Source organism: Chaetodon trifascialis, chromosome 19 (assembly GCF_039877785.1).
Source record: "Chaetodon trifascialis isolate fChaTrf1 chromosome 19, fChaTrf1.hap1, whole genome shotgun sequence".
Lineage (NCBI taxonomy): Eukaryota > Metazoa > Chordata > Actinopteri > Chaetodontiformes > Chaetodontidae > Chaetodon > Chaetodon trifascialis.
Genome location: NC_092074.1, coordinates 5997410 through 6014411, shown reverse-complemented (window position 1 = coordinate 6014411; position 17002 = coordinate 5997410). Strand labels below are relative to the sequence as shown.

The 17002-nt window shown below is 41.1% G+C and overlaps 2 protein-coding genes and 1 non-coding gene across 3 annotated transcripts; 2 read left to right on the top strand and 1 right to left on the bottom strand.

The window, feature by feature from the left end:
* Nucleotides 1-34: 34 nt before the first annotated feature.
* On the bottom strand, nt 35-116 carry trnas-gcu (transfer RNA serine (anticodon GCU)). Its single transcript has one exon. It is a non-coding gene; the product is annotated as a tRNA-Ser (tRNA).
* LOC139347618 (meprin A subunit alpha-like) lies at nt 92-6868 on the top strand. Its single transcript, XM_070987336.1, has 14 exons — nt 92-1519; nt 1605-1629; nt 1721-1765; nt 1986-2026; nt 2280-2355; nt 2634-2751; nt 2944-3119; nt 3315-3536; nt 3661-3807; nt 3938-4153; nt 4895-5359; nt 6115-6288; nt 6415-6503; nt 6594-6868. The coding sequence occupies exons 1-13, from the start codon at nt 1460-1462 to the stop codon at nt 6456-6458; spliced, it is 1809 nt and encodes a 602-aa protein (XP_070843437.1). The 5' UTR covers nt 92-1459; the 3' UTR covers nt 6459-6503; nt 6594-6868.
* A 1972-nt stretch (nt 6869-8840) lies between these two features.
* On the top strand, nt 8841-16835 carry mep1a.2 (meprin A, alpha (PABA peptide hydrolase), tandem duplicate 2). Its single transcript, XM_070988050.1, has 16 exons — nt 8841-8903; nt 9012-9036; nt 9125-9178; nt 9270-9307; nt 9459-9534; nt 9632-9749; nt 9921-10096; nt 10572-10793; nt 11177-11323; nt 12256-12471; nt 12729-13175; nt 13508-13681; nt 13908-13973; nt 14537-14771; nt 16492-16597; nt 16818-16835. Exons 1-16 carry the CDS (start codon nt 8841-8843, stop codon nt 16833-16835), a joined length of 2181 nt encoding a protein of 726 aa, XP_070844151.1.
* The last annotated feature ends 167 nt before the right edge of the window (nt 16836-17002 follow it).

The window sequence follows — 17002 nt, the reverse complement described above, 5'->3', positions numbered from 1 at the left end:
TTAAAAAAAACAAAACAAAAACGTTAAATGTTGCCGACGAGGATGGGATTCGAACCCACGCGTGCAGAGCACAATGGATTAGCAGTCCATCGCCTTAACCACTCGGCCACCTCGTCTGCGATACACAGTACGTCATCTGATGTTGTTATCACTATTACATTCCTCGAATATTCCAGTGATTTATTGATCATATGCAACGTTCATTTATTCAGCTAAGCTTCGTGAAGATATTGCAAATAGCTCATCTTCTGTTAGTTGACCTAGCTATGGCAGGAACACCTTGCTAACGTCAGCTAACGTGCTAGGAAGCTACGCTAATGTGCTAATACGACAAGCTAACGTTAGCTAACCTTAACTGCAACTTTAAAAGCTGTGAATGTGCCATCTGCAATATCTCCTCTTTCATTGCTAAGCAAGCCCGGTGACAACCGAGTCACGTTTATGACGTGAATTAGTAACATTAGCAAACAGTTATTATAATAATTCTAGATAGTTTTGCCACACGACGAAGTTAACTATAACTTTAAAAACGTTAGCTGCAGTCACGTCAAGTCATGCTCGATGGTTACTAATGACGTGTTTCTATGATACAGACGTACAACATGCAGTGCTAGAAACTCACAGTAACTTGTTTGGAGGCAGAATCTCATTTTGCATTACGTTTGTTTCCTTCAGTCTCCTTGCGTCTCTCTTTCATCAGAACGACACCACTGCTTCCATCCGTTTAGCGTTTCATGAGAGCTCACGAAAATGACATCCAGATTGTCAAAGGGAAAAACCATGGACTAGAATAAAACAACAACCAAGTGCAAGTAAGAGGCTGTGTGAGCGAGACAGATGTTACGATACATGAAACAATTTCATATGGACAGTTATTCTGAAGAGCAGTGAAAGTTGCATTAGGAGTTTTGGAACTGTCAAAGCATGAATCCACAACCATAAAACCAGCTGCTGATCCACACTTTGAGTCTATCTTACCTCTCTGTAGGTGTGTCAATCAGTGTCACAGGTACTGCACCTTCAACCTCACACTCATGCTGTTTGTTTGGGTCTAGAAGAGCTTCACGCTGAACGGTGCTGGTCCGGGTGTTTGTTGCCATCTAGTGGTTGAATGAGATGACTGGCGTGACAGATTCACTCTCATTGACTCGGAACAAAATACACATTAAAATCAGCACTTTATCTAAAGTCCTGTCAACTGTTTGGTGGTAGAGCACACGAATTATATAACATACACACACCGATGAGCTGAATTTAGGGGTGCCAATATGGGATGTTATAAACAAGATAAGATATCAAGCCAGATGACACCTCATAAATCAGTTCACCAATCAGTAACGTTGCTGAGTTGGAGTCCTTCAGTTACTCCAACATAAACTTCATCAAGTGTTTAAAGGTCATATCTTGTCAACGTGCACATTTAAAGAGCAGCTGCAGCATTCACTTGGTGACACTCAGCATGATGGTGGAGCGAGTGCTGTTATTGTTTGGACTCGTGGCTCTCGCCACTGCTTATACTGTAAGTACTAAATGATTAATTAGCATGCATGATCTGATGTGACCTTTAACTACATGATGACTTATACTGATTCTATTTTATTCAGATACCTGTTCGTCCTGAGGTACATGGTATGTCAAAAATTATCTTTTGTGAAATGAATAAGAGTTATTGAAAGGCTGTGACAAGACTGAGCTGAATGTATCTGTGTTTGTGTTACAGAGGTGTATGAGAATGGTGAGGATGTGAACCCTGTGCTAAACCCTGGTGAGCAAAATTCAATTCTATTCAACTCAACTCAGTTCAGTTCAGTTCAGTATATTATACAGTATACACACATAAAAACGTACATATGTACAAAATTAATTTAAAGTGCTTTGCATAAATAAAATACAGCAAAAAAAAGTGCCAATAAGCAAAGGCATCCATGCACACTTACACACAAATGCAAGTGAAATAAAATTTGTTGTTTGTGCCGGTGCTGCAGGTTCAAATGCCAACCTGTTTGAAGGGGACATTCTAATTCATGTAAGTTGCATTTTTATGATTGAAAAAAAAAAAAAAAAAAAAAAAATACAATAAAAAAAAAAATAAAAATAAAAATAAATAAATAAATAAATAAATAAATAAATAAATGTATTTGCTTAATTTGGTTGCTTTTGAGTAAGTGGCATTGTAATATCTATTTCACATAACATGATAGGCTTATTGTGTGTGTTTTATTGGCTACAATTTGACGTTTGGTCACAACTGAAGCTCATTTACCTCTTTAATGCTACAGGAAGGAAGGAATGCCGTGATTGACACAACATCCAGATGGAAATTTCCAATCCCATACATTCTGGGTGATGATTTGGGTGGGTTTCTCTGATATTCAGTACAATGTGAAAACTGTATTTATTGTAAATACTCACTGTCACATGTATGGCCCAGAGTTAGCCACAGTTTGTGCCTCTCATATAAAGATTCTATTCACGACACACAGATAAGCATCTGATGTTCTGTGGGAAATAAAAAAGCGAGCGTCTGAAAAACTCAGACGCCTGTTTAACAACACTTGAGGCTGATCTGGTGACTCTTCTAACCACCTGGATGAAAAAATATTGTGTCCTCTGTTGTTTCTTTCACTCCTCAGATCTAAATGCCAAGGGCTGTGTCCACCAGGCTTTTGAAATGTATCGGCTGAAGTCTTGTATTGACTTCAAGCCTTATGAGGGAGAGAAGACATACATCAAGTTTGAAAAGAGAGATGGGTATGGCCTGTCTTACATCTGTTTGCTCTATTTGCAAAAAATTTCTGTTGATATTTGATACCGAATAAATACCAATTTATAGAGTTAGAGTATTTCTGCCTCTTGTGAGTCCAAAAAATTTATATGAGTGCAACTATAAATCACTGGAGTATCCCTTTAAATGTAATGGTTTTACTGCTTCTACTGTTAAAGGTGTTTCTCCAGTGTTGGTGATCAGCATTATGGTCAGATTCTGTCTCTGGGGCCAGGCTGCGATCACAAGGCGGTGATAGAACATGAACTACTCCACGCTCTGGGATTCTACCATGAACAGTCCCGTACCGACAGGGATGACTATGTTGATATCTGGCTGGATCAGGTTTTACCAGGTTTGTCTTTCAACTTTATTGTGCATCATTTTGTTTCTTTGGTCATCTGTGTTCTGTTGGGAGTAATGCCATGGAATTTTATACTGTCACATTAGGTATTTTTAACCCACAATTGATAACCTATAGTATGTATTTAACCCTTATTAAGGCATTTTGTCTCGTAGGCATGACTAAATTAACGTTAATTTTCTGCAGGGCTTGAACACAATTTCAACAAATACAACGATGACTTCATCACAGATCAAAACACACCCTACGACTACGAGTCTATCATGCATTACAGGCCCTTCTCATTCAATAAGACTGACTCCATCCCCACTATCACCACTAAAATCAAAGCCTTCAACAACATCATTGGCCAGTATCTTGACTTCAGCGAGATGGACACCCTCAGGCTCAACCGGATGTACAACTGCTGTATGTATCTGTTGCAAATGCAGTACCAGTAGACGGAAATCATGTTTAGGAAGTACATATGAAAGTACCAAAACTGGCCAGAAATTTTTAAATCTCCAAATCGTCACTCCCTCTACCTCCCCAGCTGGTCCTCTCACCATGCTGGACCAGTGTGCCTTTGAGTCTGCCAGCATCTGCGGGATGATCCAGTCCTCCACTGATGATGCTGACTGGGTCCATACCAAAAGCAGTGTGGGTGCAGAGGATCACACACTCCTGGGAAAATGCAGAGGTCAGAACTGAATAATGTCTCTTTTAAAGTCCCAACTACTGATTATTCTCAGTTCAGACAGCTTGAAAGAAATTAACATAAAAAGGAATTCGCACTGTATGCTGTAATAGCTGCTAGTCTGACTTTGCAGACGCTGGGTACTTCATGCACTTCGATACCATGATCGGGAAGCCTCAGGAATCTGCTCTGCTGGAATCCCGAACACTCTACCCCAAGAGGAAGCTTCAGTGTCTGCAGTTCTTCTATAAGATGACTGGAAGCTCCAAGGACAGGCTGGTGATCTGGGTCAAGATGGATGATGGCACAGGCACCATTCGTAGAGTGAAGAAAATACACACCTTTTATGGTATATACTGTTACAGTGTTAATGGAATGCCCAAATTTCACAGCAGCTACCAGGAGCTTCACAGTAAATACTTTGCATCTAGGCAAATATTCATTTGGCCATTTGTTTATCTGCTCAGTAAAATTATATTCAAATTATTTTAGGACACCACAAAACATACATTTTAGACACCCCCTAACTGTCTACACAGCAATAACCTTGATCACACACAGTCAATGATTAAAGGTTTGGAATGGTAAAGTTTGCTACTGTATCATTATTTGAAAGGAATAGGAATGAATCATACATCACTGTCAGCTGTCTGTATGCTATACATGATGCAGCCAGCAGGTCATGGGCTTGGCATAAAGACTGGAAACAAGGGAAAAAACTAGCCTGGCCCTATCCAAAATTAGATAGGTAAGAAATCACAGTCTTGACAAAGAAGTTGGTAACTCACCATGAAACCTTAACTTGTCGTTTTTACATTTTTGTTTGTGAAATGCAGTCACAAAACTTACATAAATAATCATTTACCTTCATCACAAAATTGCAGCTCCTGCGATTTGGCTATTGCACTTGGCTGTATTGTGATTTTGATAAAATTTTGAGAAATTCTTCATCACTAGTATGGATTAAAACAAACTAAATGCAGTAATTTTTTAACTTTGGAGTGAGCCAGACTAGATGTTCCCCTCTGCTTCCATTCTTTCTTCTAAGATAAGATAATCACCTGCTTTTGTCCCTTTCCCTGTTACCCAGCGGATTCTGACCACATATGGAAGATCGCCCATGTCCCAATGGAGGTAGGGGTGAAATTCCGCTATGCTTTCCAAGCCTTGCGTGGCGATCCTACTGCATCCACTGGTGGCATCTACATTGATGACATCAGCCTAACTGAGACACGCTGCCCCAATGCTGTGTGGACAATCCATAACTTCTCCAAGATCATGGAGACAGCTGATGCTGACACAGTTATTGAGAGCCCTCGTTTCTACAGCCCCGAGGGCTACGGTTATGGGGTCCGCCTCATGCCTTTGTCGTCTTACACTGATTACACAGGGAACTACACTGGGCTGTACTTCCACCTGGCCAGTGGCGACAACGATGTGGTGTTGCAGTGGCCAGCAGTTAACCGACAGGCCACCTTGGTGGTGATGGACCAAGACCCAGACATTAAGCTGAGGATGTCCACTGCTCGCAGCCTCACAACTAATATGATGACTAGTAAGTGCACCTATCCATTATCCCCAGAGGCATTACGACAAGAGCAGGGCACTGCGATGACAACACATACAAATTCAACAGTGCAATAAATATGATAATATGTTTTCTTGCAGGGTGGTGTAAATCAGAACTTTCATAAACTGCACCCATGTTCCACTGCACAGTGAGACTCTGTTGATTGCTGTAAACAAGTAAATGCTTTAAAAAGAGCACAACAATGAAAATTGTCAACTTAACAGGTAGATTAGATTAGGAATCTAAATTTCTGCTAGGTGTTGCAGAGGAAACAAGACCGAAGCAAACATGCTCTCAATGGCAGTGACTGCATTGCAGTGTTAGCAGTAGTTAACATCTTAGCACATTAGCATCCTAAACTTTGCATATAAGTGGTAGCAAAGTAGTACACGAAAAGGGATCAACAGAGGTTTTACAAGTTATCATGAAGGGACCATGAATGTCTTTATTAGTTGAGACATTTTACCTAAAACTACAAATGTCAACCAACATGACTGTGCTGAAGGAAAAGTCAGGGCCTCATCAAAGACCTTAGGATTTCTGAGCATGAATGTCTACAAGATGTAGTGACCATCCATCCAATTATTATTGTGATATTTGAGTCTTGATCAATGTGGCAGACTGACAGACCAACAGCTTTTAACGATATGAAGTCACAAGCTGTTCCTTGATGACTACACTATCATGCACATAGTGGGATCACTCCTCAAATGGTGGCTTTGTCTTTTTGTGTCCTCTAGCATCAAATGGGAAGTTGTTTTGGGACAATCCCTCTATTGTGGGGAGATATGATTCTTCCTGTAATTGCTACAGAGGTGAATCATGGGGCTGGCGCAACTTTGTCAAGCACTTTGACCTCAGACGGCGTAATTACCTCAAGAACGATGACCTCATCATCTTTGTCGACTTTGAGGGTTAGTAGTCTATGTTCAATATTTGTATGTGAAAATGCAGCGTATTTAAAAATATGACTGTAATCATCCTCATTATGGTGTCCTGAAGCCTGCAGGTATGTCAAGTAATTAGGTCTTTGTCCCCAGACATAACAACACTGATCAAAACAGAAGTTCCCATCAAGCCATAAGAGTAAGGTCACAGAGGATTCTGCTCGGATCATGATTGACTTGAGGTAAGACATTAGCCACTTTTCAGTTTCAAAAAATGTACATCACGCTTGTTTGTACTCATCATCATGTGAATTACTTTTTCTTTTTTTTAGATTTAAAATAACCAGATGCACCATATGCAGCTGGGATGAGAAGAACAACTGTGAAGATGAAGAACAGAAGATTACTGTTGTGACCGAACATCAGAATTATACAAAAAATTTACAAAACATAAAAATGTAGTAGTAGTAGTGAAGTTGTATTCAGCATGCAATGTATATATAAAAATATACATTTGTTGAAATAGTACTGTATATGCATAATAATAATACTTCAACAAGAAGATTCTTCCTCACTGAACTGTCTTAATAAAAGCAATTCAATTACGAACAAGCCTGTGTTATTTTTCTTTTGTTTTACAAAAATGCCCGCTGTCTGTGTGACCATTAAAGCCATGAAATAGATGAATGTATAATTCAAGTTTTAAATTGATGAACTAGTATTTACATCTGTTTTTCATTTGTTCTCATTTAATATCATATGACTATAGTCAACATGATTTAGATGTTTTATCAATGGTTGATCATTTATTTTATTTTTTACTATTAAACCAAAGGTCAGTTTAACACATTGATATCAATGTGGCTCTGGAAGAGCTTTGTCAACTCTGAGGACTTTTTTGTTTGCATTATGGGAAATGGTGAATCCAGCTGTTTCTTGAAACTTGATCTTGATCCCACAGCCCACATCTTGGACTCATCTAGCAATGCAAATAGATCTAGCTGTGTCCATTGATTAGAAAACAATTGACCAATCAGAGCTTAGTAGACAGAATTGCAGATTTTACTAAGAAATGGGAGATCACCTTCCTACATATGTACTGTAGCATGCTATTGAGCTACATTCAAGTACAATGGAGACAAAGACAAATGGAAACAATATGGTGAAGATGAGACACACTTGGACAAGTTGTGTAAAACCTCGCATAGAAAAAATAACTCTTAAAATGGCATATTTCCTTGAGCAATGTGAAACACTAAGTTAGCTGCTCAAAGCAACCACTACCGCAGCTTCAGCTGAAAATGGCTTTGCTGGGATGAATATGTCACTTGCTACTGGTTGCTTTAGGGTAAAACCAAGCATAATAACTAGTAAACAACCAAGAAACTGGCTAACAGAAACACAATGACAGGCTGAATAAATGAAGTGCAGCAAAGTATAAATTCAGCCTGATTATCAGGCGAGTTTGACCCTCACTGAGAATTAAAAGTCAGAACATGGTGGCCTCTCCTGCGTCAGTTTTGATTGTTTTTTAAAATCTGTCTCTTGAAGTTATTGAACTTTAGAAAACTGCAATAATAAATTGTTCAGCCGCTCCCATAGATATCAGCTATATCAGCTGCGTTGGCATTTGATACATAACAGTACCATGAAAATGCAGAATCGTATCTTATCAGATCTTGGTGGTGTAATAGCAGGACAGATTGAAACCTCAGCACTTTTTACTGTCCTGTGCTTTGCTCTTCCTTTACATCTTTGCCCTCTCGCCATGCACTGTAATGCACCCCTTGAAGGCATCGTACATTACTACAGGAGGACTAAATGAACTATTCATGCATTTTCCTCACTCATTACAAAGAGGATGTTGTTCTGATACAAATAGGGAAGAACAAACTTCTCTAATTAATTGGACATTGTAGCTTTTACTATTTGCTAGATGCCATCTTCTCCTTCACTGGACGTCTGCTAAAGCTCCCTCCAGTACTCAGTGGCTCAGTGATAGCATGTCTTTTCCAAAGAGAAGATCAAGTTTTCCATGAGAGGTAGTTCTTGAACTTCTCTTAATGTTGGAATATACAGTGCTTCCCACAAATAACTGTTGTTCTTACATAATTGTTACACTTCTGTGTTTTGACTGTGACTTTCATTTCTAAACTGACATTCGTGTCACGTGGCATTTTTTTCAATAAAAAAAATATTAACCAAAAACAACAACAAAAAACAAATGTTGTCCTGCATTGCAAGACTGCTGTCTGAGGATGAAGTCCACATGACTTATAAGACAGCTGCCCCCAGCTGCAGAGGTCAGAGGACAACCCATAAACAACATAACTGCGTTTTATTGAGCTAAGATCAGTTCATATCACTCTATTATTGATTATATTGCCTCTATACAGTGTCAACACTTTACTGCTGCACCTGACAAGATGTCAGTTGTATACGAGGCAGTGAGGACAGGTGTGAAATATCCGTTACTCATTAAACACTATAATCCTGATCAAAGTTCCCCTGCGGACGCTGTCTTTATGGATATGTTTAGGTTGGTTGTCACTGAAACACGTTTCTGTCTGGGCAACAACATGGGCTCCGGAGACAGTCTGAGGAAGATTACTGCACTGATTGGAGTCTTTGTGGTTTTGAAGGTAGGGAAATTTTGAAGCATTAGAAATGTAATTACACCAGAAACAGTCATTGGAGAAAATGTCCCTGCTGAAAGATTAAATTGAGATGTGTCTCTTTCTGTGTGCTAGGCACAAGCTGTTCCGACACATACTGGTTGGTTCCTCTTAACTTTACTGATCATATGCATATAAAACTAATTTGTTGGTAACGTTTCCGCTCTAACAATAAATTCATCCTCCAGGTGATAATGCAGATGCTGGTGAACTGAGGGATGACATACCCGAGATCAACAGAGGTATCCTTGTTAAGCCCTGTCTACTGTTGGATACATGTGCTGTGATCATGTGCTTTGTTGACTGATGTACCTGTGCTTTTCACATTTCTAGGGTTAAACCACCTGTTTGAGGGAGACATCGCTGTTAATGTAAGAGGACCATCTGTTTAGAGATTATAATTATGTCAGTATTGTTTTGATTATTTTGTGTCCCTGCCTGTCTTGGACAGGACCTGGTTTAAAAAAAAAAAAAAAAAAAATAGAACTTAACATGATCTCAATGTCTCTGTTTGTCTTGCAGCCCAATAGAAATGCAATCCTTGATGAAACAAAGAGATGGAAGTTTCCCATCCCGTATATCTTAACTGACTCTTTAGGTACACTGTGCACGAAGGAATGCATTTCTACCAGCAAATAATTTGATGAAAAAAATGAAACATGCACTGACTTGGAAATTCATTTCCATTATCCTAGACCTGAATGCTAAAGGTGTGATCCTCCAGGCATTTGAGGAATACCGTTTGCGATCCTGTGTGGACTTCAAGCCCTATGAGGGAGAGAGCACCTATATCTCCTTTGTCAAGCTGTCTGGGTGGGCTGCAGCATGCCACACTGTTTGAATGATCTTGGCCATTGTGCAACTTTATGGGTCAAGCTGTCATGCAATCAAACTTTAGAACTGCTGATGTGATAAATGCTTTATAAAGCTCAGCAAAAGCACCATAGGTTGATTGTGTCATCATTTGAATTTTTTTCAATTCAGATGCTGGTCACATGTTGGAGATGAACTAATAGGCCAGAATCTGTCCATTGGTGCCGGATGTGACACTAAGGCCATTGTGCAGCATGAGCTCCTCCATGCTCTGGGCTTTTACCATGAACAGTCTCGCTCAGATAGAGATGACTATGTCAAAATCTGGTGGGACCAGATTGAAGAAGGTGGGTGACAATTTTTTCATCAGAACACCATTCAAGAAGTTTTATGATTTTTACAGTTCATGCATTCATTGAACCAATGTCACATTCATTAGACTGAAATTACTGTTGACAAAGACAGTTTTACCATTTGGTCCACTCTGAAGCTGGACCTTTTAACCACATCACACAACCTTCTTCAGCAGGTGGTGCAACTTCGTTATCATGAAAGTACTCCAATGTCTAATCTTCTTCTTTTTCTTCTTTGTCTTGCCCATACATGCTTAGAAATTTAAAGTTTCATTTTTCATCTTCCTTCCTGCTTGTTCGAAAAATGTAATTGTAGAAAGTTGAGTCCTCTTGTCATTTCCAAAGACATGACCTTGATGTCCTCAATGGTAATTCCGGCCCTGTAACTGACAACAACAAATGATCATACTTTGATAAACTAGGAGGTTTAACAGCTTCTACATATTTGTATGTTACTCTTTCCTCACAGGGAAGGCCCACAATTTTGAAAAGTATGATGATGACTTTATCACTGATCTGAACACTGCGTATGATTATGAGTCCGTCATGCACTACAGACCACTGTCCTTCAACAAGAACGAGACCATCCCCACAATCACCACCACTATACCCTATTTTAATGATGTGATTGGCCAGCGGCTGGACTTCAGTGAAGTGGACATTACCAGGCTTAATCGCATGTATGACTGTGGTGAGTGTCTACTTTCACACCTGAGTAAAGGTTAAAGAAAGGCAAAGGTTCACATTCTGTATCCTGGCAGGCAAAGTGATTAAGAATCTGTACCTCAAATGAAAGGTGTTGCTCATGGTGATGATGATCACCTACCTGCAGCCCCCCTCTGCTTTATAGAGTTCAGCCTATTTTGCATTATTGTTTTGGTTTTCAGGCCAGCTCTCATCAACCATCCACAGTTAGCAAACAAGCTATGATAAACCCACTGGTTGCTACTTGCCCAGCACCAAATGGCAGACAAACAAAGTCCCACTGTTACTTTGTAGGTCCCTCATACTTCTGCTACTCTCTGTCGTGCTTTAAGCTTTGTAGGTTGACTCTTGACAACTGTTCTGTTCCAGCCACCACACACACTCTCCTGGACCAGTGTTCATTTGAGTTGATCAACATCTGTGGAATGATCCAGAACGAGGACGACAACTCAGACTGGGTCCAGACACTGAGCAGTCCGGCTGATACAGACCACACCCTGGCAGGGCGCTGCAGAGGTACTGAATGAATTTTGTACATCGTAGACAGAAATGTTAACTACATGTTAAAAGAAAAATGTGTAACCAAATAAATTATGACACGAAAAGTGTCATACACTAGGTTTTTCTTTTGGCTGAACAAAGGGTAATTGGAAAGTAGAGAGTCTTTCATTTTCCTGTGCCTCAGATTTATATATTTAAAATGTTTTTCTTGTGAAATTTTCTATAAAAAAATGGTTGAATATTTACAGAGAAATAATTACATCAAGACCGGCATTTTATTCCACATCATAGGAACCACAGTCAAGTTAACTGTATCATATCAAGTTAACCTAGAGTCTAAAATAATAGATATTCAGCACAATTTGTTTTGTTTACCATATGTTTGGCACTTGATAATTTCACTCCTATAATTAGGGATAATTAAAAAATACTGTTCCATTAACAAGAAAAAAAATGTTTAGCCCCATCCCCACAACAATAAGCACAAAAACATTTAGATTGATACATATTACTGCACAAAAATGAAGGGGCCATAACTTCCAAATAAAAAGTCATTAACTGAACGTCTAAGTAGATCTACATAAAATATTTCTTTATTTCTATAATATATATATAGTCTATTTTTAATCCATGAGGTGACAAAGTGTTAGAAAGACAACACATTCCTCAACAGAATACACACTGAATTATACTTAATAGCATATAACATCTATGCTCAGTTATACGAGTGTTGTTTGACTTGTCTTCACATTCTACACACAGAAGGGCAGATAATTCGTTCAAATTTGACAGGCTTGAATAAATTAAGTGAATATCTTGTTCAATATTGGCCAAAATCTTATTCATTTGCTGCTCTTCATACACTAATAGAATACTTTTAACTTTTTAGCTATATGACTCAGTCAGCAAAATATGCACTGACCATTTCTGGTCATTTCTCTTTTTAGATTCTGGCTACTTCATGAAGTTTGACACGTCTTCTGGTGAAGTTGGAAACAGTGCTTTGCTTGAGTCACGTATCCTCTACCCCAAGAGAGACGAGCAGTGCCTGCAGTTCTTCTACAAGATGACCGGAGCTGCTGGGGACAAACTGGTGATATGGATCAGGACTGAAGATGGGACAGGGGCTTTACGTAGTGTCAAGAAGATCCACACCATTACAGGTATTTCATTATTTATATGCTAGCATAGAATACGCTACCTGTTGGACAGTGCTCATTAGAATGTTGTTGCTCAATGTTTTTCCGTTGATGTAGTGGGTGAGTTTATTGCATTACTGTAATATTAATTAGAAGCACACCACTTGATACAGAGTTACCTTTTATACTAGAGTAACCTATAAATCTTTTAATGATTAAATAATTAAAAAAAACAAAAAAAACGACAATAGTCCTTAAATCACCCACTTTTTGTCTTTCAGGTGATGGAGATGATGCCTGGAAAATAGCCCATGTGACTCTCAAGGTGACAGAGAAGTTCCGTTATTTCTTTCAAGGCATCAAAGGATCATCCAGCTCCTTGGGTGCCATCTTAATCGATGATATCACTCTTACTGAGACTGTTTGCCCAGTGGCTGTCTGGCAAATCCCTCACTTCACCAACGTCCTCAACACCATTCCTGCTGGCACCTCGGTGAAAAGTGAGTGCTTCTACAGCTTGGAAGGCTACTCATTTGGTCTCAGTGTTTACCCAAATGGAAGAGACATTGACAACCAGGACTATGTTGGCATGACCATGCACCTCTGCAGTGGGGAAAATGATGCAGTGATGGAGTGGCCAGCCAAAAACAGGCAGCTGACCATTGTTGCCATGGACCAGGACCCTGATGTAAAACTGAGGATGTCCTCTACAAGAAGCTTCACCACAGGTAGGCCAAGATCACTGGAGTTTAGGAAAAAGAAAACTGACCAGGCAGATGAAACAGTTGCGTATAGCCATGCAGATGATTTTGCTTTGATTTGCCAATGTTTCGAGGTTTCTGCTTCGCCCCAGTACAATAACAGTGAATTGAATTTCATTCATCACCTCACAGAAAATGGCAACCTATGTGTGGATGACCTCTGAAAGCTCGTGACTGTGTCCTGGTGGCTGTGCATTTTGAACAAGCTATCTTCACATCATTCCACCTTGACATCCTATTTGAACCAAAACATACGTGAAATTCAGAAATGCATAACATGTGCTTTTTTTTTCCCACAGACACTCGTTCCAACTGGAACAAACCAGTGAATAATTCAGAAACAGAGTGGGATGAGCGCTGCCAGTGCTTCCGCGGTCGAGACTATGGCTGGAGCATGTTCATTTCTCACTTGCATCTGCACAGGAGGAGCTTCCTTAAGAACGATGACCTAATCATTACTGCTGACTTCAATGGTGAAAAGCAGAAATATCAGCTTCTACCTGGCTGCACTAGACCAGCCTGCCAAACAACGGCTAATTTTCTATATTTCTGAAAAAAAATAAAAATAAATAAATAAAATAAAAATCCACAAATTCTACCCACAAATACATGTACACAAGTCAAATGCTTGCTATGTTACCATTTTTAACCTTAACATTTAATTTAACATTTTCATTAACCTGTTGTTTCATTTCATAGATTTGACCCCCCTGATCAAGACTGAGGTTCCTGTCAATCCAGCTGCACCAAGTAATGAGATCACAGGTGAGAAGCCAATCAGCAAGGTGGAAAAGAGACACTGGGCTCCAAAACACAGAGAAAGATGTGCTGCCAAGCCATGTCACCCCAATCCTTAAGCTAGCTACTAAATGAAACAGCAGAATAATTTTGAGAAAAATGCTTGTTTGTTTTCTTGCAGAATCAAATGCAAATATCTATACTTCTCTAATGTCTGCAGCACAGAGCTGGAGCCAGGAGGCAATTAGCTAAGCTTTGCATGAAGACTAGACTCAATGTGAAACAGCAAGTCTGGCTCTCTCCAAAGTTCAGTAACATGCCTATCAGCACCCCTAAAACTGACTAATTCACGTGCTTCATCGTAGAGGCTTTGAGCTGAGTTTCTCCCCGTCATTCTGGTATGCTACAAGTTAGGATTGGTGCATCCTAGCGTGAGCATTGACCGTCTGAACTGCGGGCCTCTCACGCTGCCTCCTGTACAGGCGGTGCTCGTACTACAGAGAAAAAGGTAGAAAGATGTTTTTAGACTAACCTTTCAGAAGCATCCTGTTGAATTCTCTGAGGTTCTGTAGGAACCTCCCCTCATTCAGGATCTGACTCAGGTTCGCACACGTACGGTTCAACTACTGATAAACTCGGTCTGTTTACTGCCGCCATGTCCGCTACTTTGACATATGTAGTGCTACATGGCCGTTTCTCAATACCAAGTACGCCAAGTTCGGACTTACGAACTTGGCAGTTCGGACTTAGCAAGTTCGACTTGGGAATACAGTCTCTCCAGGACGGGAGGATGCAGGACCGTTATTCTGCAATTGGGATGGCAGCGTACTTGATGACGTTAGCAGGACGACACATCTCCGAAAACTTTGGAGCAAATTTTAAGCTACGCGCTATCGTGATGAATCGACCACAGATTTTAAGTTTTAACATCCACTTTCTCACATAAAATAATCTTAAAACCACATTCCGTACTACTAAAACAGCAGTATTTCGAAACTTGTAACTTATAGTTGTGAGTCCTCTCCTCTGGCATTGTTGCTACGAAATGCATCCTGGGATACGTGGTTGCCCCAAGCACATTCAGCACATTTTGAAATGGACTGAAACAGAGGTAGAAAGAGGGAGGCGAGAATCTTTTCCTGAAAGCTATTTCCAGCAAACAGCTTTAGAGACATCCATCCATCCATCCATTATCTTCCGCTTATCCGAGGCCGGGTTGCGGGGGGAGCAGTCTGAGCAGGGACGCCCAGACTTCCCTCTCCCCGGACACTTCCTCCAACTCTTCCGGGGGGATCCCGAGGCGTTCCCAGGCCAGCCGAGTGACGTAGTCACCCCAGCGTGTCCTGGGTCTTCCCCGGGGCCTCCTCCCGGTGGGACATGCCTGGAACACCTCCCTAGGGAGGCGTCCAGGGGGCATCCTATAGAGATGCCCGAGCCACCTCAGCTGACTCCTCTCGATGCGGAGGAGCAGCGACTCTACTCTGAGCTCCTCCCGGGTGACAGAGCTCCTCACCCTATCTCTAAGGGAGCGCTCCGCCACCCTGCGGAGGAAACTCATTTCAGCCGCTTGTATCCGGGACCTCGTTCTTTCGGTCATGACCCAAAGTTCATGACCATAGGTGAGGGTAGGAACGTAGATTGACCGGTAAATCGAGAGCTTCGCCTTTCGGCTCAGCTCCTTCTTTACCACGACAGACCGATACAGCGACCGCATTACTGCAGCCGCTGCACCGATCCGCCTGTCAATCTCACGTTCCATCCTTCCCTCACTCGTGAACAGGATCCCAAGATACTTAAACTCCTCCACTTGAGGCAGGAACTCTCCTCCAACCTGAAGGGAGCAAGCCACCTTTTTCCGGTCGAGAACCATGGCCTCGGACTTGGAGGTGCTAACTCTCATCCCAGCTGCTTCACACTCGGCTGCGAACCACCCCAGCGCATGCTGAAGGTCCTGGCTCGAGGAAGCCAACAAGACAACATCATCCGCGAAAAGCAGAGACGAAATCTGCCGGCCCCCGAACCGAACCCCCTCCGGCCCCTGGCTGCGCCTAGAAATCCTGTCCATAAAAATGATGAACAGAACCGGTGACATAGGGCAGCCCTGCCGGAGTCCAACATGCACTGGGAACAGGTCCGACTTACTGCCGGCAATGCGGACCAAGCTCCTGCTCCGGTTGTACAGGGACTGTACAGCCCTCAACAGAGGGCCTCCAACCCCATACTCCTGGAGCACCTCCCACAGAATGACGCGAGGGACACGGTCGAATGCCTTCTCCAAGTCCACGAAGCACATGTGGACTGTTTGGGCAAACTCCCATGAACCCTCAAGCACCCTGTGGAGGGTATAGAGCTGGTCCAGTGTTCCACGGCCAGGACGAAGCTTTAGAGACATGTTTTATGGAAATCTTCTTATATGGCCAGTGGCCACAGGACTCAGCAAACGCTCAGCATGTGTTTTCATGTGGACACTCCAGTTCAAAAAAGTTGCTCATATTTCTGGAAATACATTTAGATAATAAATAAAATTATGTTTGTTGCTTTTCAGGTGCACATCAAGCCAGACTACCTACTATACTGGAAAAAGGTGTGAGGAACTGAACATAGACAGGAGCATTCTGGGAGCTCTGATTGGTGGTGCAGCAGCAGTGACCGTACACAACACTGGCCATCTTCATCGTCATTTTTTCAGTTTTCAGGGGAATAATGTGTCCTCTACATTCACTCAACAGTTAAATCACAGCTTAAAGGGTGCCAATACAATAAAGAGAGTATTAGTATTAGTATTAGTATTAGACACATTTTGGACAGCAAATGCATCCTGAGCCTATCTCTGTGTATCTCTGGTACATCCCCTTTAATATTAATAATTAGTTTTTCTCCTTCATCTGACCTAGTGAGCCTAGAGACATCTCAAATCTAAACATTTTGCCGAAAATACAAATTAATACTTAATGTAAACTAACTAAAACTACACCTTGGCCTGCACCAGAAGGAAAAAAGACTATGACATCAACCACAGGGGACACTTCATCATCAACTGTCAGTATCCCTAATTA

What these genes read in the sequence shown, in the direction of transcription:
- LOC139347618 (XM_070987336.1), top strand. Translation starts at nt 1,460, where the DNA reads ATGATGGTGGAGCGAGTGCTGTTATTGTTTGGACTCGTGGCTCTCGCC. An exon ending in ACTCCTGGGAAAATGCAGAG is followed by an intron (nt 3,808 to 3,937) that starts GTCAGAACTGAA and finishes CTGACTTTGCAG; the next exon opens with ACGCTGGGTACTTCATGCAC. An exon ending in CACAACTAATATGATGACTA is followed by an intron (nt 5,360 to 6,114) that starts GTAAGTGCACCT and finishes TGTGTCCTCTAG; the next exon opens with CATCAAATGGGAAGTTGTTT.
- mep1a.2 (XM_070988050.1), top strand. Translation starts at nt 8,841, where the DNA reads ATGGGCTCCGGAGACAGTCTGAGGAAGATTACTGCACTGATTGGAGTC. An exon ending in TATCTTAACTGACTCTTTAG is followed by an intron (nt 9,535 to 9,631) that starts GTACACTGTGCA and finishes CCATTATCCTAG; the next exon opens with ACCTGAATGCTAAAGGTGTG. An exon ending in ACCAAGTAATGAGATCACAG is followed by an intron (nt 13,974 to 14,536) that starts GTGAGAAGCCAA and finishes CCCCTCATTCAG; the next exon opens with GATCTGACTCAGGTTCGCAC.